At 29.2% G+C, this 26,012-nt stretch overlaps 1 protein-coding gene across 1 annotated transcript in view; it reads right to left on the bottom strand.

The window, feature by feature from the left end:
* The window catches only part of LOC107009913 (PH, RCC1 and FYVE domains-containing protein 1-like), a 36,723-nt gene extending 11,361 nt beyond the window's left edge, over window positions 1-25,362 (bottom strand). The window contains exons 1-7 of the mRNA XM_015209214.1: window positions 25,312-25,362; window positions 24,974-25,057; window positions 24,785-24,874; window positions 24,603-24,689; window positions 24,326-24,517; window positions 22,235-24,070; window positions 21,924-22,010 (exon numbers count right to left, since the gene is read on the bottom strand). Coding sequence (XP_015064700.1) covers window positions 21,924-22,010; window positions 22,235-24,070; window positions 24,326-24,517; window positions 24,603-24,689; window positions 24,785-24,874; window positions 24,974-25,057; window positions 25,312-25,362 — 2,427 coding nt within the window. The remainder of the gene's footprint in view (window positions 1-21,923; window positions 22,011-22,234; window positions 24,071-24,325; window positions 24,518-24,602; window positions 24,690-24,784; window positions 24,875-24,973; window positions 25,058-25,311) is intronic.
* Between the last annotated feature and the right edge of the window lie 650 nt (window positions 25,363-26,012).

Genomic DNA, 26,012 nt, shown 5'->3' with positions numbered 1-26,012 from the left:
CATTTTGTTTCAGTTTTGCTAGATTTAGCTGGGGCTTGTCCCAGTATTTCTAGTCTAGTTTAGAGGCTATTTTCAGGCATAGTTAGTTTTAGCTTAGTAGTGAGTTAATATTTCTTTGTATTAAACTCATCGATTTTTCATATATCTCAATTTCAGCATATGGGTATTCCCGATCTTTTCATTATAATTTATTATTTAGCTTCCGCATCAGTTTATTATCTTTAGCATGCTCATGATCACGCCAGCAGGGTTAGCTTGGGATCACTTGTGGTCCTAGATTCCGTGTCCGCGTCTTGGGGGCAGCTCGGGGCGTGACAATAGAGTTGTACCTCATTAACATTAATATATAAAAAAAATTTGAATCATGGTGCTGGACTTGTCGCATCGTGACAATACGCGCTCATGAAGCACACAATAGGAAGTAGATCTAAAAATTTGTCAAAATATGTTTTTCTAAACATAGCAAGTTGTTATTTTGTTAAAGCTGAAGTTATGTTCCCAACAACATTAGGATTAAAACTATGATCGATATTCAGTATATGATCAACAAATATTTGATCTAAAAATTCAACTTCCTTCAAGTGAGAAATACTAAACAATATCGTCGGATCCACCAATATTTTCAATTCCGTTTTGAAAAACGACTCTAAAGGAATGGACGAAGTAGAAGAACAACTTAAATTTTGTGTGTTAGTAGTTGTTCAAAATACATAGGTGTCTTCAATTTCCTTTTTCAAATCAATCCTGATTTCTTCGCCCACAACATCTTCATGCTTGATTTCTTCATAAACCGACATTGTCTAATATGTTTGAACCCAAATGGAAAGAAAAATCTGGTTCAGACATACTCGAAACCCTTAACTCTTTATCACCACACAAAAAACAGATTGATCTCGACTAACAATGACAGATCGTAAAACTGTACTAGTATACTCTAGTTATTTGCTATTTCACGTAATTTTTTCTTTTATTTAGAATAAAAAAATTTCCCAATGTTCATCAAACAAAGTTTCAACTCATAGGATAACTACATGTAAGTAGACGTTGAAAGTGTTTTAAACTTTCTTGAAATGAAAATAAAAATTTTGTACTTTGTTTGGAATTTCAACAATATTTTTTCGATTAAAGTCTTTTTGGATTTAGTTTAAAATTTTCAACATTTCCATTTTTTAAAATAAGTGGCTACTCCTTAAAATGAGTTTTTAAAATCAATTTCATTTTCAAAAATGTTATTTCCTAAATCAATTTCATTTTCAAAAATGTTATTTCCTTAACTAAAAGTGGAGCACTATAGCGTGATTGGAAGTTTGATTGAGCAGTTCAAGTAGTGTAAGTCACTTTAAATATAGAAAACCCTCAAAATTTTTCCATAATAACCCAATAGCTGTTGAAACCATATTTTGACCCTCCATGATGTAAGTTAATTTTCGAGCTTTCTTAATTTTAGGATTTGAAATAATTATTTTTATAAAAATTCAAAACATTTTCAAGTTTTTAAAGAATGTTAATCAAATTTTCATAATATTTTAAACAATAAATGTGTTTGATATAGTTACATATGTAATTAGTATATTTTATCGATATTTGAAATTCATCTCAAACGACTTTTTACTTTTTAAAAGTAAAATATTTATCAATTTAGTTTAGTTTAAATTATAGTTATAATTTTAAGTTATTTAGTTTGTAATTACATTTATGGGAAAGGGGTCAAAAATATCTCTCAATTTTGGTTTGTCGTTTGACTTTGCCCTCGCATTAAAATGAAGTTAAATTTACCCCTTTCGATACTAATTTTACCAAAATTACCACTCATTAGACGGAATCCACAAAATTGACCCAGTTACCAATTTTTTTTTTAAAAAAATCTTATTCCTTTTTTTTTTACCCAATGACCTAACCCCTAATCCAGTACAAATTAACCTTATACCCATTCCTTCTCCAAAAATTTATCAATTTACACTCTGATTTTCTATGACGATCTTTCTCAATAAATCAAATTTTCGCGAACGAAAGGTAAGATTTTTGGATTTTAGATTATTTTTTACGATATCTCTCTTTCGTTCTTCCTGCGTTTCTCCTTCTTTCTACCAGTTGTTCTTCCAGCATCTCTCTTTCGTTCATCTATGATTTTTCTTCTCTAAATATCATATGATAGTTAGCCGTTTCAAAGAAAATATTGATTTGGTGGTCAAAACACTGATTTCGAATATTACTTATTTTTTTTATATCCACATCCGAATGTAAGTATATGAACTGATACTGATATATTCCTATTATTGAGCTAATTAGGTATTTAGTCGTATGAACTGATTTTGTATTTCTTACGTCTGAACGAGAACGTAAAAAAAATCTACTTTCTGAATTAGATATAATACTTGAAATCAGTGTTTTGACCACCAAATGACAACAACATTCTTTTTTAGATGAATAACTATTTTTTGTGATATTTTCTGAGAAGAAAAATTAGATATGAAAAGAGATGTTGGAAGAACAATGGATAGAACGAAAGACAGATGCAGGACGATAAAAGGAGAGATTCGTAGAAAAAACAACTTAAAATCTCAAAATCTTACCTTTCGTTGGCGAAAATTGGATTTGTATGGGTAATATGATTAATTGGGTTAATTGGTACTGAGTTCTTTTTAAAATATTCATATAGTAAGGTCAATTTTGAGGATTCCGTCTAATGAGGGATAATTTTGGTGAAATTAGTAACGAGAGGGGTAAATTTAACTTCATTTTAACGGAAAGGTAAAGTCAAATAATAAACCAAAGTTGAGGGGTATTTTTGATTCTTTTTACTTAAATTAATTATTGTATATTTGAATTAGTTAATTTATTTAGTTAAGCTTAAGAAAACTCATTAGTTGTCACACCCCAAGTCTACACCCTAAGTTGGTCTTGCACTCAAGAACCATTGCTGGCCCCAAATGAACCCTTGACCTGTCACTTACTCAGCGAAAAACTTAAACATATAAATACAAACATTCAATGCATCTCTACTCGATTGCTTAGTAAAATACTTAGAACATTAAAATTTAGCAAATTTAGGTTGGATCGAGTCTTGACCCGATTATTATCTTAACCCATTATGACCCGTCCAAATTTAGCTCAAACCCGCCCAATTATCAACCCCATCTTCACTTATTTTCTATAACCAGTCATATATATTTGGAGCTAAAAATATCATTCAAAACTTAAAAATAACATCATATAAAATGGTAGAAGTTGTTCACAAGATAAAATTACCTCCTTCAAACACATCTAAATTTTTGACTGGTGAATTAATGATTTAATGAACATGAACTACTCATCAAGTTAACCTGGTATATATAACTTTATTTTTTTTTGTTTCCACCCGGTGTTCCGGAAGTCCCACATTAGAGGTAAAACACTTCCTAATAAAGGCGACTCCGTATCAAGGGGGCTCGAACCCGGGATCTCTTAATTAAGGATGAAAAAGTACTTACTCAACCACAACCTTTGTCGGTCTAGTATATATATAACTTATATTATCATATTATATATAATTATTAGTGGGAAGCTCCTAACCTCAAAGTTGGATTATCATTTTGCCCTTATCTTATTCCTAAAATAAATTAAATATTAATATATATTTAGTTAATTACATATTAAGTAATAGTTATTTTTAAATTGAAAATGGATCGAAATTGCCCCTAAACTATGAGATATAGACCACTTATACCCTCCGTTACAATTTAGGATCAAAAATACCCCTGCCATTATTTTAAGAGACCACAATTACTCTTAAGACTTAACAGAAGTGATTTGGCAAACCACGTGGCACTAATTCTACCACATAGGCTTGCCAATTAAGGTATCCACTACAAATATTGAGCCAACTAATAATTCAACCCTAACCCATTTTTGCTAGACCCAACCCACTAAAGTTAGGAGTAAATATCTTTTCTTTCTCGGTTTCTTCTACTCACGTTGAATATCTCTTCTTCAATTCAATCACTGACGAAAAATTCTCATCAAATCTACACTTCATTTCACTGGAAAATTAAGAATTGAAGTAAATACAAAAAAAATTACAAATATATCATAACTGTAAATGGTAAAAGGAAAGATACAACAACATAACCACAATTTAACAGAATAACCAAACTCTTCTTTAAGGCTTTCTTGTTTCCTCCTTTATATTGTTTATTATACTGTTTGTTCATATCACTTTTCTCATTATTGGAAAGGAGCTTAATAAGGCTTCTCAAATAAGCATAACTATTGAAATGTAGAAGCCTCGTAATACCCCAATTTCAGTATCAATAATAATTATAAAGTCCTCATTAATACAATTTCAACAAAATCGCTTATTATCTTGTTCCACAAGAATTTCCTTCCTAACCTTTGAAAATTCAAGTGGGACTATAGTATGGCCAATTTGTTTATCTGGTTCTTCCAGTGATGCAACCATAGTCCACGAGTCCTTAACTCCATATTCAATAAGCTGAAAGTGTCGGAGTTGAAGAAACATAGAAAGAAAAGATGTTTCCCTCCTAATTTTAGTGGATTGGGTCTAGCAAAAAGGGATAGGATTGAATTATTAATTGGGTAAAATTTTTTAGTGGATATCCTAGTTGGCAAGCATATGTGGCGAAATTAGTGTCATGTGGCTTGCCAAATCACTTCTGTTAAGTCTTAAGGGTAATTGTGGTCTATAAGAATAACGGTAGGGGCATTTTTTTATCCTAAAATATAACCGAGTGTATAATTGATCTATATCTCATAGTTCAGGAGCAATTTTGACCCTTTTCTGTATTTAAACTCATGGAACAAACAAGATTTTAATGCATTATATATTCATGTACTAATTAAATATGGGTAATGAAGAGTTTAATAACCTTTCAATTTTAATTTGTAAGATAAGTGGGGGTAATGAATAGTCTATCAAACACACTTACACGACATTATTTATATTCATTCTTTTATTCAAGTTTGTGATCATCTTGCATTGAGTTTTTAGTCAAAATCATCCTTAAACTTTACCCTAAAATTAAACTACATCCTTAAAGTATCATTCTTAGCGGAAAACATCCTTCAAATATTTAAAAGTGAGCAGTTTACATCCTTCTACTTGAATATATTAGAAAACCAAAAAATCCAACAAAAATCAAGTCATTTATTCGTAATTATTATTCTTGGATATGCCAAAAATACTAATCGTGAATTTTTTTTTGTAATTGAGTTTAGCATTATGCAAAATCTTCTAATTTGACAATTTTTTTAATGTAATTTGATACTAAAAATATTATTAGTTGAAATATTTGTTTTTATTAATTGAATATGTTTCTTCTCAACTGAATATTCTAGAAGCAGCGTTTGTTGGAGACCAGGGCCGACTCAACAAGATTGGGGGCCTAAAGCCAAACCTTAAAGAGGGGTCCTAATATTTTTTTAATGTTTTTTTTTTTAAAAAAATATTCATATACTATATATTTATTTAAAATCTATTTTTTTTGCCTATATAGATGTGAAGTCATTAATTACTGTTTCTAATCAATTTGTTTTACTAATTCCTTTTCAATTGATAATACAACTAATACATTCAATCTCACATTGTTGATCTTAGATAATATTTTATCAATTTGAGTTTCGAAAAACTTTTTTCGGCTGAGACAATAGTTATAGAAATTGTTAACATTATTCTATAAACAATATATGCATTAGGAAACGAATAAATTCTTTTTATTTGATTGAATATTTCATTAAATCATTATCTTCTACCTGTATTATTTCTCTTAATATCAACTAAAACGAGAATATATATACTTAGTAACTAAGAATATCAACAATACTAAAAGTTCAAGAAAAATTATAAAATAAAGTTAGAATAATAAAACCTGGATCGCGAATTTGATAAGTCGATATAATAATATTGAAATAGTCTTGTGTCCTTTCAATATAATGATTGCTTGTTGCACTTCTTAAGATTTTGAAGAAGACACTCAAAAATAAATTTTGATATTTTTTGACTTGTAAGCAATTTTAAATCAGTTTTTAGGAGAGAGTTCAATATTGAGAATAAAAATAATAAAATACAGAATAAAAAAAAGATGAGTATAAGGTAAATGATAACATAAGGTCAAATATTTCGGAGATAAATAATAAAACACAAGTTCTCACCTAAGGAAATTATTTTCATAAAATATTTCATTTCCTTAGAAAAGTGAGAAAAACTAACGGCTATTTTGTTTTCTTATACTTCTTACATGTTTTTTTAAAAAAATTTAAACATACATATAATTTTAAGTAATATGTATGAGTATGTTTTAAAAAATTGCCCCCCCCCCCAAAAAAAAATATGAGGCCCAAGCGATGCCTATAGTGGCTTAGTGGTTAAAACAGCCCTGTTTGAGAATTTCGCTTCTAATAATGTAGAATGAAATTCAAATGCGAGACATAATCGATATTTTGATCACTTCAATATCATGTTTATCAAAAAAATTATTGATCTGAATACAGTTTGGCTATAAAAAAGGCAAAGATAATTAAGCTCCAACTTCTTTCCGTTATTAAATAAGAAAAAAGCAGATCATTTATCCTCACACCTTCCAAACATTTTTTGTTTCGGTAAGCAATAGTGTCTAAGATTTTTAATATGTTTTTTCAGGAACATCTTATAGCAGATAATGAAATTATGAAAGAAAACTTTGTTAATGGGCAAGTGAACTGCTCATCTTTTTGTAAGATCCCTCAATTTTTTGATGATATCTAATATAAGGATGAAAGTTGTTCACTTTAAATATTTAAAGGATGTTTACTGCTAAGAATGATACTTTAAAAATGTAGTTTAATTTTGGTGTATAGTTTAAGGATGTTTTTGGCCAAACACTCTTTTGCATTCTACAATAGGTTACTGTACCGCCCTGCCACGCGTTACATTAAAATCTGGCGATTCCAGCCCCTTCGTCAACATGGCAGGATCATATCGAGACTCGAAGGGTCGAGAGAGTGTGCCAAACTCCAGCCCAACCGTTGGGGGTTGCTTGGAGGCAAAGATGAACATTTAATGCCCACCATGCCCAGCCAAGAACATCCCCCAATGTTGGGACAAAATCTGTGCAGCAGTTTCCTTAAATGGCAATAAAGCAGAAAAGCAAATCTGCCCACTTTTCAGCTTTGTAAAGATTTCCATTTGTAGCTTTCATTTGGAATTTGTCCCCAAACGTTTTGACTTGCATATAAGCACTTTGTATAGAGTTTTTAGACATCTGATCTTGTAGAAAGACTTGGAGAAATATATTGGAAAATTGGCTCTTGCCTCCCAAAACTTTGTCTTCCTTGCATTGCTTTTTCTTAACTGTTTTGTGGGCTGCGTTTGACTGTCTTGTTTGTTACATCTTTGGCTGTTTGTTTGGCTGTTTGGACTGAGTTTTGAAGGGCTGTGCAAGCCTTCATAGACTGTCCCACGAGGTGAAAAATTAACCCCGTGACATTAGTCTACATAATCAGTTATAAAATTTTCATTACAAATTTGTAATTCTAAGAATTCTTACTATTTTATTTATTAGTATTCTTTAAAATTCCATACATATTCATCTCTTTTTTGTCTAGAAATATGTAATTATCATAGTTACAAAATGAATATTCTCTAATATGAAGTTGTAAGTGAATTTTTATTTTTTATGTCTCCATCTTTTTGAGTTTTTAAATATAACTTCGGAATTGATTATTGTATTTTGTATTCTTCCTTTCTTCTATATTCTCGACATAAATAGAATAATAATTATGTCTTCTTCTTTGTTTGATAATCATTTATCTTTCTAAAATAACATACTTGCACTTTTTCCTTTTTATATATAATTTCAAATGTTTAGAAAATTCATGTACTTAACTGTTATAGAGAAGTACAAAAATTAGCGTAAAAGTAAAAATAAAATAAAATAATGTAAAGTAAAAATAATGACTAAATGTTATATTGAATTTTTCAAAAAATATAATGTATCTTTATTCTTTAGCGTAAAAGTAAAAATAAAATAAATTCATGCTTTCTTTTCTGTTTATCTTTTTTTATGATTATATGATTATAATTTTTTACACGTACAATATATTTTATCTACAACAAGTTGACTTCAACAAAATATAATTTAATTAGTAAAAGGATATTTTGTATCTATATATTTTAATACATAATGTCTTTTATCATGAATATCATCATGTCTTTATTTACTTTTTTTTCGCTTGAAGTAATTTTTTCTATAAATTTGATGGTACACTGGGACATATAATAATAATAATATATACATTTAGAAGAAAAGGAAACTTCTAATTGGCCATATATGTTGGTTCACATTCATATATTGTTCAACATCATGTTTTCTATAGACCAATAGTTTGTTCTTTTCCCACCACTTTTTTGCTACCTTCGCACTCAACTTTTCATTACTGCATAATGCAACCAAAAACAAAACAATAATCGAATTGTAAAGTATTCCATGAATAATGTTTACCAGAAAAAATCTATTTTTCAAAAAGTAACATTAATCAGTTCTTTTATAAAAAAAATAAAATTCAGCAATTAAGCTCCAATAATCACATAGCTAGGGTACATTTCACAAAAAATTGGAATGGAGGGAATAGTTCTAAGAATTCATCCAAAAGAGAAAAATTTAGTCCATTCTTTACATTTTAAGTGTCACGATAGTTGTAAGAATTCATCCAAAAGAAAAAAATTTAATCGATTCTTTACATTTTAATTGTGTCACATAAATTAAGACTGAGAAGTAGTAGTAAGAATTTACCTGAAGTTGACTTGTTTGATTTCTTTTTCCCACTAGATAATATTGTGAAAGTGATGAAGAAACCACGTTTGTACTCTTCCACCCATTCCACTTCCAAATCAAAATCATCGTTAACGTAGTTTTGTTTTTTGTTTCTCTGTTTAAAAAAACTAGTATAGGTATTTGCGCGTGCGGATATATTAATTTTTAATTATTTTAATTTCAAAAAATATCAAATAGTTTAAATATTTTTACAAATTTGTCTTGTTTTATTTTTATATTGTATTAATAATTTTTTTTTTTCATGTTAGCAATTTTTTAATTCAAACTTTTCACATGAAATATTAAAAATCATAAGATTAAAATAACATGTTAATTTATTTTGCATATGTTTTTCTTCAAATAAAAAAGGTTCAAAATATTTTTTACATTCTTAAATTAGTATAAGATTAAAATTGAAAAATATTATGTCCTTTCCGTACCATTTTCTTTAAGGATCTATGGATTTATAGATTTCTATATTCTAAAAGTTAAAAGACAACTCATTTTTATCTTAAATATATCAATATTTTAAAAAATTTACTTTTAAAATAAATAACATATAATATGATTTCATCACTTCGTTTCCAACCTCCAACTCCCCTATAAAATGATATAACACTATTTTTTTAAAAAAATGAAAATAATTAACTATACCTTATTATTTTCTTCCCATTAACATTTTTGTTATTTATATAAAAAAAGATATAAATATTATTTTTATCGACACAAAGTTTAGGCCATAAATGTAATATTCTTTTGTAGTATTTTATTATACTAAACATTAATGAGGTTATTTAGTTATTTGTATGCCGTTTATTAAGGATAGTTATTCACTTTTTAAAAAATAAATAAATTCAATTTTTAAATTAATTCTTTTAAAATTAATATATTTAAATAATATGTACTACATATGATTACAAACTAAAAATAATTAATTTTAATAAGTATATTTATTTTTTATGATGCAATAAGAACTTAGAAAATTTAATGACTAAGTTATAAATCTATCCAAACATACTCAAAAAAAAAAGAAGAATTATCAAAAATATCCAATCTATATGACAATTAATAATTTTGTCGAACTTTATGAAAAACGTAAATAACATATATTTAAACATTATACTCTTCATAATAATACTACTTAATGTCTAAAGGCCATGAAATAAAAATAAAACTAAATAAAGTGAAGGCTTAAAAAATAGTTAATATGTGATCATTAAAATTAATTAGGACAACTAATTAATTAGTCTAAATTGAGATGTTAAAATTTAAGATTATAATACATATTATCTTTAAGCGGTTATAATTAGTTTTTCTACGTGTTTAATACAATTTTAATTCTTCATCGATCCACAGAATTATATCTAGTATTTTTTTTTCAATAGTAATTAACACACTTTACCATCAAATTCATTTTTTCTACTTTGTTGATAATTGAAATATTATGAGAAATTTCAATTTTATTAAAACTCAAACTCATATACATTTACGTTCTATATTTTTATATTTCAGATCTTAAAATACTCAAAAAAATCGACACAATGTTCTCTATGTTAAAAATCAACAAATCATAATTAAAACTAACAAATCATAATTAAAACCAACCTCATGAATTTTACCCATGTTTAATTAATATCGACACAATGTTCTCCATCATAGCAAATCAATTTTGTTTCAACACCAAAAAATCTTCAATTACTAAAAGCAAAAAAAGGAACTGATATCTGCTGTGAATATGCAAGAATAGCGAAAATTGAAAAAAGAAACAAATTCTATGTTAATGTCAATTTGTTAGAGCTTTTTAAGGAATTAAATCAAAATTTAATCTCATTTAAACTAATTTGAGAGATTTAAGTCAACTAACTAATCTGAATATGTTTTAAAATTCCTTAAAACGTGCAAATCAATTAACACCAATTAATAATTGTATTTAATTTAAGTAATACAGGATTCAATTTTCCATTTATAATTTCGTCCATGTTTTTTCTTCAATTTTTATTTTTAAACAAATTCTTTTAATTATTTATAATTAACATTATATTTTTTAATAATATGCTATAGCTTGAGATATTAAATGTTATATATTAAAATATAAATTCTAATGCTATAAGTTAAAATATTACTATAGAAAATGCTATACCTAATTTACACTTTTTTTTTTATTTTTAAATAGTTGCTTACTTTCTTATTCGCAAGAGTCCCTTTTGAGCAATGCATATGACTTATGCCCCACTTGATGAGGGGAATTTTTGCAATAGAGAATATAGATTCTTTTGCATAATTTTTTTTTAAAAAAAAATTGACATTTTAAATTCATATTTTATATTAAAATATATAGGTACAACATAAAAACATTTAAATTATATATAATTTTACTCAGCAAAATTAATAATTTATGTATTTATACATTTTAGAAAATTTACGAAAGTACTTTTTAAATTATTTTTAAGCTAATTAGATAATTATTAACATTTTTCCGCAATTCATGGTAATATTGGTTGACCCCACCACTTCATCAAAGGCCTATATGTTCTCCTTATTTACCGCTTCTGTAATGTAACTTGTGTTTTTTTAAACATATTTACAAACAATTTAAAATTTAATTCTAATTTAAAAATTAGAAGTTAAATTGGTTAAAAAGGCCAAATATAAAAAGTTATTGCAATTTAGATTATAAAGCTAATAAAATATTAATATCAATAGTCCTCTTTTCCTTGTTTGTGAATCTTGTACCGTTTAAAAGTAAATAAAACCACACATATACTTTTAATATGCAATGTTATCAAAAATATTTTTTATAGACATATTATGTATTTACATGTCCTTCATTTAAACTAAATTAAATACTTGTAACAAAGATAAATGTAATTAGAAAAAATTATCGTTAGACAATCATCAAATTTTAATGTTCACATACAATTGAAAATAAGTGCAAGGTAAAGAGAATTTGATATACGTTTGTATATGTTGGATTTCTATGCAATTTGTAGGAAGATACAAATTAATCATCTAATTTATCACTTCAATTGAAGTCTGTGTTAAACTAATTATTATTAAATAGATGAGAAAAATATATGTATTTTTAAGTACTCATTTCTCAATCTCAATTGACATAATTAGCTCTTTTGCAAGAATAATTCTTCTATAATAGCAATAAATATAAATTTTCATCCACTTGCACTTTTTAGATCGTTTGATATTCTAATCTTTTACTGGGTAGATATTTTTCGATTACGATTGATACCTTAATCTTTCACTTAATTGATACTCTCTTTTATTGTTTCTTTAAGTGATTGAATCATCTAACACTCAGACAATGATCAATCACGATTCAATAACTTAGCATAAGAAACGAAGAGAGATGAACAAAAGATAAATAAGCACAGTAATAAATGATAAGAGGACTACTATATATAGTTGTAAGGTAATAACTATAAATATGTAAAATTGTAAATTGACACTGCAAAAGTTCAACGAATTTTTTAGAACTTATCAACCACTTAAGATAACCGCATTTTATAATTAGATATATAAAATAAAAAAATTGTAGGAGGAGTAAAGAGAAATTAGGATTCGTTTCATTCAATTATGAAATAACTTACAAACGCATTCATCTGAATAAATGTTCCTTTGGCATAAAGACACAAAAACACTCAAACATAAAATATATAAATAAATCATGAAGCAAAAACAAAGCGAACACTTAAAATGAACAATTAAGATAATGACATTTTAAATTTGTGGAACCATTTTCAATAAAATTCAAAAACTTCAATTATTTAGAATGTAGATTTGGATAAGTACAATATTTAAAAATTTAAAAATAGATGGAAAAAGAAAATTTCAGTTGCTACAAATAAGGAAAATTTGGTTTAAAATGTTTTAAATTATAATAGAAAATTTTTAAAATTGTTTCCACTTTAATCTACAAAGTTTCAAAATATGTATTGTTTTTTGAATTGTAATTTATTTATATATATAATTACAAATAATTAATTTTAGTTATACAAAGAAATTGGAATTTTGATGTTGATTGTGATTTTGGAGAAGTATAATATTAATAAAATAGAGAAAAAAGGATATTAAACTTCATATATATATTTAGTTGCTGTAAATTAGGAGCATTTTGTTGTGTATAGTGTAAAAATATGCTGTTAAAATTGCTTAAAATTATAAATGGGTAATTTTTAAAATTGCGTAGTTTAAAAAAATCTGCTTTTATAATTGTAATCTATTATTATTTTATAATTACAAATAATTAATTTTTATTGTTAAAAAATTTGAAAAAAACAACTATGATGTTGAAACATTGATACTTTTATCGCGCGTGACTTATTTTTCCTCTTATATTATATATAGATGTATTTTTATTTTAATGATAAATACTATTTTTGTGTGGATAACAATGGTTACTTCTATATGGTTTCCAAAACAAAGTGCAACATAATTCATTGGCCTCAAGACAACAGATATTCCTTAGTGTTTTAATTTATGTTAATCTGTTTGATTTGATTTTATGTTTTTAGAAATAAAATATAACTAATACTAATTATTCAAAGTTTAAAATATTTAGTAGTAAAAAAGAAAAAATGATAAGTTAAAAAAAACTAAATAGACTACTCTCTCCCCATATTAGCCATATATAAAAATCAGTTGCTTTTTTAAAAAATGAAAAGGATATGGATTTTGTATTAATTATGGTAACTTTCCAATTTTAAAAAGAATTGGTTTATTAAAAATTAAATGCATATATTTTTTATTGTTAGATGTTTTTTCAAAAATATGTATTTTTGTTTGTGTTACTATTACTTTCATTGCCAAAATAAAATGATTTTCTGAACCTATTGTAAGTTTTAAACCTCTATAACAACTCTTATCCATCTTAAACAAATTAACAGTATAAAATAGAAGGCCAAAAAAACTTATATTTGTCACAATCTACATAGAGTTTTTCTAATTTTAATTAAAAATGTGGTTTATCTCCTATTCAAATAGAAAATATATTATCCTTTATTTTACTAAGAAAAGAAAGTTTATGTAAATTATGTACTAAGAGGTGTATAACTTATCAGATACATTACATGATAATTAGTAGTGATAGCTCTATGGAAAAAGAAAAATCAGTAAACTTTAATATATCATTTTTATAAAAATTTCAAATAGTTTAAGATATTTCATAAATTCAGCAATCAAGTTGTTTCATTAGCAAATTCATAAGTTAATCACTAAATTCATAAAAGGTCTTGCTTCTGATTAATCCTATATTTGCGTTTTTATTTGTACACATTAAAAATAACATTGGTATTTATCTTGACATTTTGATATGTTCATATATGTATTTTTTTGGTTAATCATTACAAAATGACTGAGTAAGTGACTTTTTGAATGAACTTATTTTAAGTGCATTCTCAGCCAAAAAGAGGAACTATAATCATACTAATAATATAGTGAGAAAATCTCATCTATTACTGTAATCTGTAGAAACTTTTGAATGTTGCATACATGCAATGAAAACAATATATTTGACATTCATGCTATATGAATATAGCATGCAGGCAACATTTATGTGAAGAGGGTGGATGTGGTTGAAAATCATACCAAAATCTCATCTATTACTGTAATCTGTAGAAACTTTTGAATGTTGCATACATGCAATGAAAACAATATATTTGACATTCATGCTATATGAATATAGCATGCAGGCAACATTTATGTGAAGAGGGTGGATGTGGTTGAAAATCATACCAAAATCTCATCTATTACTGTAATCTGTAGAAACTTTTGAATGTTGCATACATGCAATGAAAACAATATATTTGACATTCATGCTATATGAATATAGCATGCAGGCAACATTTATGTGAAGAGGGTGGATGTGGTTGAAAATCATACCAAATAATGATCTATTGCCTCAAATTAAGAACACATTCAACAATTGCTCATAGAATTCAAAGTCATCCAGAAGTTCATTATCACCACCATAGTTGTTCCCTCATAATTGTGATTAGAAGAGTTACAAATGCAAAATATAGATCTAATTTATCGAATACACATCATAAACTTCCAACCTCTTAGGACCATTTTCTTGCATCTCCATCTTCGTAACTTTACAGCCACCATTTCTTTGGTTTTTTCATTGAAATTTTGTTGAAGAAGTTACTATAAAAATGACATCAGTCGTTGTCTCAATCTGAAATTCTTTTATTGAAGCAATTGACAAAAAGTATCTATCCGGATGAAATAAAAAATTATTCATGCTTTTACTATTTTATAGATAGATAAATGTATGCGGTTACTAACTTTACTACTCAATAACTTTCGGTTAAAGAATTTTAAATAATTAAACTATCTCAACCAATAAGAATAAACTCAAATCCAACTTTAAAATCAGTTTCTTTTTATTAAAAAAGTCAGCCAATAAACACGTTAAAACCCAATGTTATTTAGCGATTGCAATTTTCAATTTATTTAATTTAATAATTCATATTTTTTTAATAACTGGATGGTAAAACTTTATGAATTTTTAAATTGGTTATTTTTCTTAAAACTTACGTTAATAATGAATAAATTTTTTTATTTATTATTTATTTTTCAGTTTAGGTATTGACATATTTTGTTTTTCTTGATTATATATATATATATATATATATATATATGTTAGTGAAAAACTTACTAGATAACAAAAAATATAAGAGAAAAACTTACTAGATAACAAAAAATATAAGATTACAATTGAAAATAAAAAATAAAGAAAATAAATCTCTTCAAGGCTGAGGCGCGAATATCTCGCTCTCCTTAATGAGTTTCAAGCCCAGTGCAGCAAATGTTTTCACCGGTCCAGCAGTAGTCCTCTCTGACTTGTCTCCTTTAGGATACAACCGCCTTCACAAATTATAACTCAACAACTCTGAACAAGAGTTGAGTCCAAAGCTCCACAAAAAAGAACACCTCCCTTCAACTAATAAGAACTCTCTTTTAGACTAACACTTTCACTCTATGTTTTTTCTCTTGTGTATTGTGTGTACCAAACCAAATGAAGACCACCACTATTTATACTACTAGAAATCTTCCTAGCAATGAATAGGAAGATAATGGAGGTAGTAAATAGTTAACATAATGGCCTTAGGAATTTCATAGGTTACATAGGTTACACTGAGTAATGGAGAAATTAAGAATGAAATAAAGTGATGGATAACCAATGCTAATGGATGATGTAGAAGTTATCCAATCCAATGTTTATTGGAATGTTTTTATCTCACAATGAATTTAGCCAATAAAGCCAAAAGTAATGGCATTACATGGCTACCAAGTCAAAGATGAATAGCATGATTAAATAAAGCAATTTAATATGTTAAATATTAATATTAAAATGCTAATAACCTAACAATCCCCAACTCATTTTAATATTTAGATAAGAGAGTATATCAGTTGAAGGAAGACTACTATGCATAATGAAGGTGTGCTCTGCACTGAACCTCCACTTAGTGAAACAACAACTTTTACTCCAGAGTCGTAGTGGTCTCAGACTTTAACTATGACTACTTAAGGGAAATAAAATATCACTGCTCACACATAATAATCAAGGTGTTGACATGAGCTTTAACAGCCAGCATGTTATGGTCATGTGCTATCCCGATTTCATGAGTGCATTTGAGAATAAGCCCTATTCTCATAGGAAGCGACCTACTTCCACACATCACATATGTGAAATCTGTCGAGAGTGCTCCTGCAAGATTAACACTCCACCTATATGGGTTACATATATTCATTAAGAGTTTTATCAACTCAACCTTCACAAACTACAGAAAAAATTGCACTCACATCATAGGGAGGGAATAAAAATATAGTGCATTTTTCACAACAAGTCATCATATGATTAATTTTTCCCTTTGAACCTGGTTATAGGATCTCTAGTCCCCAGGTTGGGTTTCCTCATATATGACTCAAGGATTTATAGGTTTCAATCCCATCCCCTCGATGTGCTCCAGAGCTTTTTCTCTTGTTAAGGCCCTAGTAAGAGGATCTGCAAGATTATCACAAGATTTGACATAATCAACATTAATGGTACCATTTGTCAAATATGATCTTACATTACTGTGTTTTCTCCTTATAAGTCTGGATTTGTCATTGTAATAACGATTTTGAACTCTACCAATTGCAGCTGTGCTATCACAATGTATTAAAATAGGAAGAATTGATTTTTCAAAATAAGGAATTTGAAACAATAAATCTCTTAACCAATTCGCTTCCTCACTAGCTGAAGCTAAATCAATTAGTTCCGCCTCCATGGTAGAGTTAGCAATTATAGTTTGCTTTTTTGATCTCCAACAAACAGCACAACCACCTAAAGTAAAGACATAACCAGTGGTAGAACAGGAATCACCTGACAAAGTGTTCCAATCTGCATCACAAAAGCCTTCAAGTACAGCAGGATATTTTTTATAGAACAAACCATAATTTTTTGTTCCAATTAAATATCTCATAACTCTTATTATAGCATGTCAATGTTCATTACCTGGCTTGCTTGTAAACCTACAAGTACTCCTACTGCATATGCAATATCAGGCCTAGTGCAATCAGTCACATATGTCAAACTTCCAATTATACTAGCATATTCCTTTTGATTTATTACATCATTTTCACTCTCAACAGGAAATAAGTGAACACTTAAATCAAAAGGAGTAGCAACATGCTTGCAATCATGATAGTTATATTTTTTCAAAATTTTCTCAACATAATGTGACTGGTCAAGAAAAATCCCCTCACATGTTCTTGTCATTTTTATTCCAAGAATAAAATTTGTCTCACCAAGATCATTCATATCAAAATGGTTTCTAAGAACATTTTTAGCTTCATCAATAACATTCATGTTAGAGCCAAAGATCAACAAATCATCAACATATAGGCAAATGATCACCTTGAATTATTCCAAGACTTATGATATATGCACTTATCACACTCATTTGTTTTAAAATCATTTTCAATCATGCAGGAATCAAACTTTTCAAGCCATTGCTTTGGTGCCTGTTTCAAGCCATATAGGGATTTAGTAAGTTTACATACTTTGTTGTCTTGGCCTGCTTCAACAAAACACTCGGGTTGGTCCATATAAATTTCTTCATTTAGGTCTCCATTTAGAAAAGCAGTTTTTACATCCATTTGATGAATTTGCAAATCAAAAATTGCAGTCATAGCAACTAAAACTCTAATGGATGTAATTCTTGTTATCGGAGAAAAAGTATCAAAAAATTCTAGGCCTTCTAGTTGTTTAAAACCTTTTGCAACTAGCCTAGCCTTGTATTATCAGTAGAACCATCCAGTTTCAACTTTTTCCTTAAGACCCATTTGCAACCAATTGTTTTACAACACGGTGGTAAATCAACTAACTTTCAAGTTTTATTAGAAATCAGAGATTCTATTTCATCATTTACAGCCTCTTTCCAAAAAATAAAATCATGTGAAGATAATGCTTCTTTTAAAGTTAGAGGGTCACTTTCAACATTAAAAACATAAAAATCAGGACCAAAATCTTTTTTTACTCTAGCTCTTTTACTTCTTCTTAACTCAAAATCACCAACCTCTTTATTTTTCAAAGTAAGTAGAAGAACTAAGCAGTGACAAAATATTTTGTTTAATCCTTTAACACCCACTATATTTAGTATCAAAAGGAAATTTATTTTCATGAAAAATAGCATCACCAGATTCTATTACAATATTATTTTCAAGATTAAAAATCTATAGGCTGTACTATTTGAAGCATAACCAAGAAAAGCACAAGCAGTAACTTTCTGACCCAACTTTGTAATCTTGGGATCCATTAGCCTCACAAAGGCTAGACAACCTCAAACTCTTAGATATCCCAAACTTGGCTTGTAACCTTTCCACAATTCAAAAGGTGTCAGTTTTGACTTTTTATGAGGCACACGATTCAACACATAACAAGTAGTGAAAATAGCTTCACCCCAAAAATTCAAAGATGCACGTGACTCAATAAGCATGACATTAGTCAATTCAATCAAAGTTCTGTTTTTCCTTTCTGCTACTCCATTAGATGAAGGAGAGTAAGAAGGAGTAGTTTCATGAATTATTCCCGATGATCTAACAAAAGAATTAACCTCATTTGACTTATATTCACGGCCTCTATCACTTCTAATTCTTTTTATTTTTCTACCAAACTGATTTTCAACTTCATGGAGATAAGTTTTGAAATTTTCAAAAGCATCACTTTTATTTTTCACCAAGTAATATATGTAAACTTAGAAAAATCATCAATGAAAGTGATAAAATATCTATTACCTCCATAAGTTAGAATTCCACCAAGTTCACAAATATCAGTATGAACTAATTCTAACAAATCAGTTTTTCTTTAAACTTGAAAATGAGGTCTTTTAGTGATCTTGGCTTTACTGCAATCCTCACACTTTTCAAAATTCTTTTTAACCATTGGGATTAATCCTAAACTACTCATGATTCCAACATAACGATCATTAATATGACACAAACGAGCATGCCAAAAATTGATAGAAGAAAGCATATAAAAAGAAGTAGAAATTTTATTCATTTCAACATTCAACTTAAACATCCCATCAAATGCATACCCCTTACCCACAAAAGTACCCTTCTTGACTATTACATATTGATCAGATTCATGAATCTGTTTAAAGCCTGTTTTATTAAGAAGAAAACTAGATATCAAATTTTTTCTCATAGAAGGAGTATAAAGTACATCTTTCAATTTTAATATCCTTTCAGAAGTAAAACACAATTCAATATTTCTCTTTCCAAGCACTTGAGTAGTGTGAGCATCACCAAGTATAATGGTTTTGGGCTCCTCAAAATGAGTATATTTTTTAAATCAGTCTTTGTCATAACAGACATGACGGTTTGCACCAGAATCAGCCCACCATCCATCAACATTCTCAACCATGTTTATGTCGGTAATCACCGCCACAAAAGTTTCTTCGATAACGTTTGCCTGAGGGTTAGAATCACGTTTTCGAAATCTGCAAAATCAAGCAATATGCCCACTCTTTCCACAAACAAAGCATGGTCCCTTTTCTTGAACTTGGTGATTTTGTGCTTGGTGATTTTCACCATTATTTTTCTTGGGAGGTCTACCATTATTTTTCTTAACTTTTTTCTTCTTAGGCTTTAATGAAGTATTTTTGTGAGTTTCAGGAGTAAAATTATTCGAAGTAATTAAATTTACCTTCGATGTGATGTTGTTCTCTTCTGTTTGTAAAAGTGCATCGTGGCCCCTTGCTTCTTCTTCCATGCTGATTTTCATTATCAAGGTTTCAAAAGAGGTTTCATTTTGTTTGTAACACATAGTTTTTTGAAATTCCTTCCAAGAAGGTAGAAGTTTATCCACTATGCCACAAACAATAAGGTTATCTCCAATTTAACCTCTTCGGACCCAAGCTCTCCAACAATCATGATGAAGTCTTGAGCTTGATCTACCACTGATTTGTTGTCCATCATTTGGAAACGAAAAAATCTACTAGCTGCATATTTTTTCGCCCCAGCCTCTTCGGTATCATACTTACTCTGCAATGTCTTTCAAATTTTCTTTGCACTAGAGTAAGTTCTATCTTAATAATCATAAAATTATCAGATAGACAATTAAGAAGATAATACCGACACTTGTAGAAATCACCATCGTACTTTTCCACTTTCTCTGATGAGAAATAGTTTATCATCATTCATAGTGGGGATGTCTTCTTTATTTGGATTCTTCTCGGTTAATACATAAGAAACATTGGAGAAGACTTAAGTAGAAAAGTATTTTACTCTTCCATCTCTTGAAATGGCTACCATTGAACCGAAATGTCTTGTTAAGATTTCCCATCTTGACATTCGCGGTTTTTTCAATTGTAGAATCTCCTTAAAATTGTTAGTGAAAAACTTACTAGATAACAAAAAATACAAGATTACAATTGCAAATAAAAAATGAAGAAAATAAATCTCTTCAAGGCTGAGGCGCGGATATCTCGCTCTCTTTAAGGAGATTCAAGCCCACTTCAGCAAATATTTTCACCGGTCCAGCAGTAATCCTCTTTGACTTGTCCCCTCCAGGATACAACCGCCTTCACAAATTATAACTCAACAACTCTGGACAAGAGTTGAGTCCAAAGCTCCACAAAAAAGAACACCTCCCTTCAACTAATAAGAACTCTCTTTTAGACTAACACTTTCACTCTATGTTTTTTCTCTTGTGTATTGTGTGTACCAAACCAAATGAAGACCACCACTATTTATACTACTAGAAGTCTTCCTAGCAATGAATAGGAAGATAATGGAGGTAGTAAATAGTGAAGATAATGGCCTTAGGAGTTTCATAGGTTACATAGGTTACAATGAGTAATGGAGAAATTAAGAATGAAATAAAGTGATGGATAACCAATGCTAATGGATGATGTAGGAGTTATCCATTCCAATGTTTATTGGAATGTTTTTATTTCACAATGAATTCAGCCAATAAAGCCAAAAGTAATTGCATTACATGGCTACCAAGTCAAAGATGAATAGCATGATCAAATTGATAGTTTAAGACACAAATGCCTACCAACGATCATTCTTATAACTCCAAATAAAGCAATTTAATATGTTAAATATTAATACTAAAATGCTAATAACCTAACAATGTGTGTGTATTCCCTAATAACGTGGGAAGTTTTCATTTCAATTAATTTTTTTTATTGTCAATTCTTTTTCTTATTATTACTATTAATATTATTTAAATTAAAAATGAGTTAACTTCCCAATAAAAGGAATCACAAACACACGTTACATTAGCATTTTTAAAATGATTTTTTAAAAATATAATAATAATTTATTATTATTCATTTTACATTTAATTTAATTTAATTATTATAAAAGTCTATTTTTTGTGATGCTGACACGTGGCACTTTTCACCTCTCCTATTATATATATAATATAGATGATTTATTTTTTTTATTAGTATCTTTTTAAAAAAATGATTTTCTTTTTATATATTTAATTTAATTTTAATTTAGCATTACAAAATGTAAAAAAAAAAAATATTTTCTTAAATATCGTGTCAAATCAAACTAGGTCACTCATTTTTTTTTTGAAAAGAATGAAGTATATTCTGAACTTAATTTGTTGGAAAATACAATTGGAGAAACTAGTCTATCGACTTTTCCAGCCTCCATACACTCATTGTTAGTAGCAAAATAATGTCTCTCTGACATTGTCTGGATCTGCAATAATCCAAAACAAGCTAATTAGGGCATTATATTTTATGATTCCTACAATAACAATTTATAGAAATGTATGGTTCTTTTTTAAACTGATTAAAAAGGTGTAACTGTGACACAGAGAAAGTAATAATACCTAACCAAAAATTATACCTATTTACACAGTGTAATTTTGTAGCGACCTTGCACAATTATGATTTAAGAAAACCAGAAAATGGGAAATGTACCTGAGTTCTTAGCTTAGAAACTTGTTCAAGGAGGAACTTATTTGATTCAGACAATTTATCTTGCATAATTAGCTCGGTTGAGGAAGGTGATGAACGGTGTGCATTTCTTGAGTGTCCTGTTCCTCTTCTGAGGAATTCAGGACAAGGAACTTGTCTCCATCTTGGAAAATCATCCAACAAAGATTCAATGGGATCTAAGCATTGATTGTTCTCACTAGAATACTTTCTAGTTGACATCATTCGACTTGATATACTATTTGACTCTTGTGAGTTATCAATAGCTTGTCTCGGCCTATGCTTTTCCTTCTTGGATGCTCTACGAAGTTGGCAGAAACATGGATCACATACTCGAAAAGCTTTGGTTTTGTCAGAGCTTAGAGATGCACTTGTGGTTTTCTTTCTGCAGCATGCATGGCAAAACAAATGACCACAATTGTAACAATTATGTTTCTTTCTTGTAATCCGAAAAGTTGTGCCACATCCCCTGCAAACTGATTGATCACTACTTGATATGGATTTATGCAAACATATAGCTGCTGTTGAGTTTGATCCACAAGCAATATGTTCCACTTCTCTGCCTCTTAAACCCTCAACAAAAGCTGGGAAGTTTCTATTTTTCGTATCGCCTAGTCCCAACTGTCCATTTGAACCTTTACCCCAAGTGTAGACATTTCCCTTAGATGTAAGCACAGCAACATGATTAGATCCTGAGGAAATCTGTGTAACAAACTTGTCTTTAAGTTTCTCTTGCACCGCGACTAGTGATTTATCTTTGGCCTGTCTATCCACCAAACTTCCCATTGTGTAAACCTCTCCGGTGTTTGACAGACCAACGGTTAAGGTGCTTGCACAGGTAACTTGAATGAAATCATGATCATCAAGTTGAGAAACACGTGTTGGTAAAAGCTTCATCTCATTATCAGAATGACCAAGGTTTCCGTTATCCCCATCGCCCCATGTAAAAAGCTTCACACTGCAATGATTGGATTTAAGGTGATCATGAACAGATATTTCGACTAATGCAGCTGTATGCCTCAGTCCACAAGCAACAGATTTCACACACAAACCTGTAAGGGACTCAACTTCTTTCGGGTGAGACATACTCTTGAGATTTCCATGACCAAGAACACCAAAAGTTCCATCTCCATAAGTAAACAGTTGTCCAGATGTTGACACAAGTCCTGTGTGCCATACTCCACAAGCGACGTGAGATATTCTCACACCATCCAAAGAACCACAAACTCTGCTTGGAAGCCAATAGCTTCTTGTCTTTCTTTCAACAACTAAATTGTCACCCCATGTATATAATTCACCTGAAGTTGTCAAGGCACATGTATGGTATTCACCACAACTGACAGATTTTACATGAACCCCGTTAAGGGAGTCGACGATTTTTGGACATGAAATGTCTATATCAACTTTATGTCCAAGCCTTCCATTCTTTCCTTCACCCCAGCAAAAAACTTCACCTTGTTTGGTAACTAAGGCAGCATGACCACTCCCAATTGATATTGTTTGTACATCAAGCGTCGTAGTTGACTCCATAAGTTTGGGTAATAAAGCATCCATCTTTACTTCCCCTGCATCACCAAAGCATCCTCCTTCTGCTCCTTGTCCCCAAATAAAAACATCCCTTAAAACATATTGGATAGCAGTGTCATCACAAGTTGCTCTTTTCTGTCTTGGATCATCTGATGAAGAATTTGCGATAACATTATCCATTCCGTTGTGCACACTTGATAGAGGAAGAAAGATGTCAGAGGAACATGATAAGCCACCATCAGCATTACACTTATCTGAAAATGATCGAGTGGGACTCCTTGAGAAGCTGCGAACCTTGAACAAATAAGTTTACATCATTTTTAGAGTAATGGAATGACAAATCTAGCTTGAAGGGGATGTTGGATTATTACACTAGATTTCATCCATATAAATACAGTACATGCTATTGGGAACATGGAAGAATTGAATTAACTAATGATATATGCACTTGTCCTTCATACAATTTGATCGATTGCACAGGGCAAAGTATCAATTAATAACAAGGTGAAAGAAACATTCAGAACTTGATAAACAGAAGACATCAAGAACCTGAGAAGATCTGCTTTTCTTCAGTGAAAATCCAAGATTATGTTTCCTCCTCAAATAACCTACTGGACTACTGATGCAACTTTGCACTCCTCTTTTGCTTTTCATATGGTCCACTAGTCCATGTCTACTCCGCGATATTACAGCTCTCAATCCTAGAAACCATGTCGCAGCCTGAACTTTATCCTTGCATATCTGCATTGATCCGACGGATTATGAGTAACAGTATATGAATCAATGTAACCTTTCCATTAACTTTTGAGACCAATGAATAACTTACCAAATCAAGAGAATGATCATCCTTTCCATATATTAGAGAAATGCATTGACTATCCATCTCTGCCTTAAGTTGTTTCTGTTGATTTACCTTATTAAAAACAACAACGAAATCATATAATGCTAACTATGGACAATCTTGATTACAATATTCAGCTAAACAAGTTAGACTGCTTCACTACTTACAGTGTTTTGGCCACGGATGATATTTGTAACTGCACTTAAGCTCAGTTTGTTTTCCTTCTCACCCGAATACCAAATCAAAAACTTTTCATCCTGTCAACAAAGAAAAATAAAAGATCATTTAGATCAGCATCTAGAAAACACATTTGTCTTTCGACGTATTTAGTTGACAAGTTCCATGTAGTGCTTTACCGCGGATAACCTGAGAGGGCAGAATTTGGGCTTCCCTCTTCTGCCATACTTCAATAACGCGCCTTTCTTCAGCGCAATTATTGCCTGTACAATGTAAAAAATTGTAAAAAGAACAATGCAAGTATAAATAATACTTGTGCTTGCTGAATGAAATGTGAAACAGAACATGTATATATAGGATAGTGATGAGACAATCACCAAGCATGCTGAAAACATGAGCTAATTAGCTCGATACACGCTATATCATCTACTATATAAGTAAACAGACACCATATCGTTACTACAATATGTTGTATCAAGCCTCTATAGTATAAGGTGATCATAATTAAAGTAGAAACCTGTTCAACAGCTCTATCAGAAGGGACAATGGCTAAATGCTCTTCACTCATTTTCACATGTAAGTATCCACAACTAAGAATTATAAACCTTAGTACAAAATGACCAAAAAAAAAATTCCTTTCTTGATTATTAATTCTATACTTTAAAAAAAAAAAATCAAAAGAGTTCCTTGTAATCTTGGGCCATATTGGTGCAGAGAGAAATAATTGTGATATATACATTTTCCATAAATACATGTATTCTTTATAATTTATTTTAAGAAATAGTATAAACACAATTACCACATATGATATGATATGATATGCCTTTTTTTTCTTTTTTTGCTTATTTTTTTCACTATATATTTTTATTTTTCGTTTTTTAATTTCTCAAACACTATATCCTACAATTATTTTTGCTTTTACCATTTCTTCAAACGAAAGATTCAACATTTTTTTTAGTTATCATCATTTTAAATTTGTGATCTAAAATTGTTATAGGCGTTACTATAACTATAAATTATATCATTAACTAAAAATAATGGTTAAAATTAAATTATTTTTAAAAATAATATCAAAGTATTATTCTTTTTGGAATAAACTGAGAAAAGAAACTGAATCACCTTAATTGCGAATTAGGAGGGAAAGTATTATTTTTCAAAGTTAGTATTATCTTTGGAACTAATCAATTAACCTTTTTTTTTTTGGATTTGTCAATTATA

This window comes from Solanum pennellii, chromosome 2, assembly GCF_001406875.1.
Source record: "Solanum pennellii chromosome 2, SPENNV200".
Lineage (NCBI taxonomy): Eukaryota > Viridiplantae > Streptophyta > Magnoliopsida > Solanales > Solanaceae > Solanum > Solanum pennellii.
The sequence above is the reverse complement of the archived record's forward strand: the minus strand, read 5'-3'. Positions and strand labels throughout refer to the sequence as shown.